The 1,874-nt window shown below is 32.5% G+C and overlaps 1 protein-coding gene across 1 annotated transcript; it reads left to right on the top strand.

Annotated features, from left to right (window-relative positions):
* LOC132626464 (adrenodoxin-like protein 1, mitochondrial) lies at positions 1-1,129 on the top strand. The gene is made up of 3 exons (XM_060341342.1): positions 1-244; positions 506-588; positions 671-1,129. The coding sequence occupies exons 1-3, from the start codon at positions 179-181 to the stop codon at positions 783-785; spliced, it is 264 nt and encodes an 87-aa protein (XP_060197325.1). The 5' UTR covers positions 1-178; the 3' UTR covers positions 786-1,129.
* Positions 1,130-1,874: the final 745 nt, after the last annotated feature.

Raw genomic sequence — 1,874 nt, 5'->3', positions numbered from 1 at the left:
GAAAATTCCATGAGCCACAGATGCATACTTCTAGGCAAAATTAATGACTGACACATGCATGTCTCCTTATTGTGGTTTAGGATACTGTCGGATAAAAAACAACATTGTTAATAAGAACACTTGTAGATATTTTTGTGGTATTAACACGACAACAATGCTGTTAGCCTAACTAAATAGTATGAGCTTTGATGCAGGAGCATGTGAAGCTTCACTTGCTTGTTCCACATGTCACGTGATTGTTATGGTAAGTAATTGTGATCAGGATATGCTGTATTTTTTTTTATAACCAAGAAATTCTCGATGATGCACAGCTCGAGACTGAGCTGAAAATGGGTCTGCCCTTTTATTCTTCTCCACTTACATATCGAAGCTTTTGTTTGTGGCATAGCTCGAACTCGTGATATGCAACTAACCTGCACATTACATGTTGCGCTCTCACCACTGAATCAAAACCCTGGGTGCATTAATGTGATGCATTGCTTATCTATTTTTTGACGTTTGACAGGATGTGGAGTATTACAACAAGCTAGATGATCCAACAGATGATGAAAATGATATGTTGGATCTTGCTTTTGGTCTCTGCGACACGTATGTCTCTTTGCTTTAATATCATTTAGCAGTTCCCATGATCTATGAAGCTTCTCATTTTGTTTACATTCATCGTCTTCAGGTCACGTCTAGGTTGTCAGGAAATTGCAAAACCTGAACTTGATGGAATTCGGTTAGCTCTCCCTGGTGCCACAAGAAACTTTGCTGTTGATGGCTATAAACCGAAACCACATTAGAATTTCTATATATAATAAAGGTTAGTTTCAACATGGCCATTTTAAGAAAAGATTGAGGGTACTTTGGTCATTGAACCGCACCCCTTACACATTTTGCAAGATTAGCTTGCTTGGAAAGGTTGTCTTCTATACTTTGTTATTTATACCTCATCATCAACTTCATAAAAGGTCCATTCTTTAATATTAAATTGTATATTATGCCCTATGTTGAAAAGTCATTAAATATGGTGGGGTCAGCGAAATTTTTAAACTGACACGTATAACACAACACGTGCTCAAACTTTAGTAGGACCTAAGTCTAATTTCCTCTATATATATGTTCCATTTGAACCTGCTGAAGGGTACATCATTATCTATACCATGTTTACATTAAACTTTTCAAATCAATTATAATTAAGTAATTTAATAAGGTGATAATTCATATTAATTAATCACGATTTAATATTAAAAGTATATGTATAAATACATGTTATATATTCTTTTTACTTTTCTTATACCAAAATAGATCATCCTTTATTTGTCTATTTTAGCAAATCAAGAGAGATTTATTATTTCAATATTACCCTTATCATTAAGTAACTACATAAAGTACTAATAGTCAAACTTATATTTTTAAAATATAATTAATATGTTAATTTAGTAAAATATACCCCTAATAAATTCTTAAGGGAAATGTCAAGTCAACATGGGCCAAGTAAAAAGGAACGGAAGGAGTATTTATTAACTTGATGTAAATACCGAACACGGATGACATTTTACATTTGTGATGGGTAGACAAAATTCAAACTTAGATAATGTGTAACAATTCGCTATTCTTCTACATGCAAAACAATCAGCCAATATTTAATTAAGTCTATTACTCTATGATTTATTGATTATTACATATGCTAAAGCTCAATATTGAATAGCAGATTTTTACGAAAAATATTATTGGATCTCTCTTTTTTGCACATACATCTTCATATATCCGTTAACACACATAATAACAGACGAATGTCATCCTTTTATAAATAAGCTAATTTAGATCATACTATTTGCTTAGAGGCAAACAAGTTTACACAAAGACCAAACTCGAGACACCATGTGAAT

This window comes from Lycium barbarum, chromosome 2 (genome assembly GCF_019175385.1).
Source record: "Lycium barbarum isolate Lr01 chromosome 2, ASM1917538v2, whole genome shotgun sequence".
In the NCBI taxonomy this organism is placed as follows: Eukaryota; Viridiplantae; Streptophyta; class Magnoliopsida; order Solanales; family Solanaceae; genus Lycium; species Lycium barbarum.
This window is presented reverse-complemented; position numbering and strand designations above follow the sequence as displayed.

Coding starts and splice junctions, on each gene's coding strand:
- LOC132626464 (XM_060341342.1), top strand. CDS start 179: ATGAGCTTTGATGCAGGAGCATGTGAAGCTTCACTTGCTTGTTCCACA. Junction 245..505: donor CATGTCACGTGATTGTTATG/GTAAGTAATTGT, acceptor GACGTTTGACAG/GATGTGGAGTATTACAACAA. Junction 589..670: donor GCTTTTGGTCTCTGCGACAC/GTATGTCTCTTT, acceptor CATCGTCTTCAG/GTCACGTCTAGGTTGTCAGG.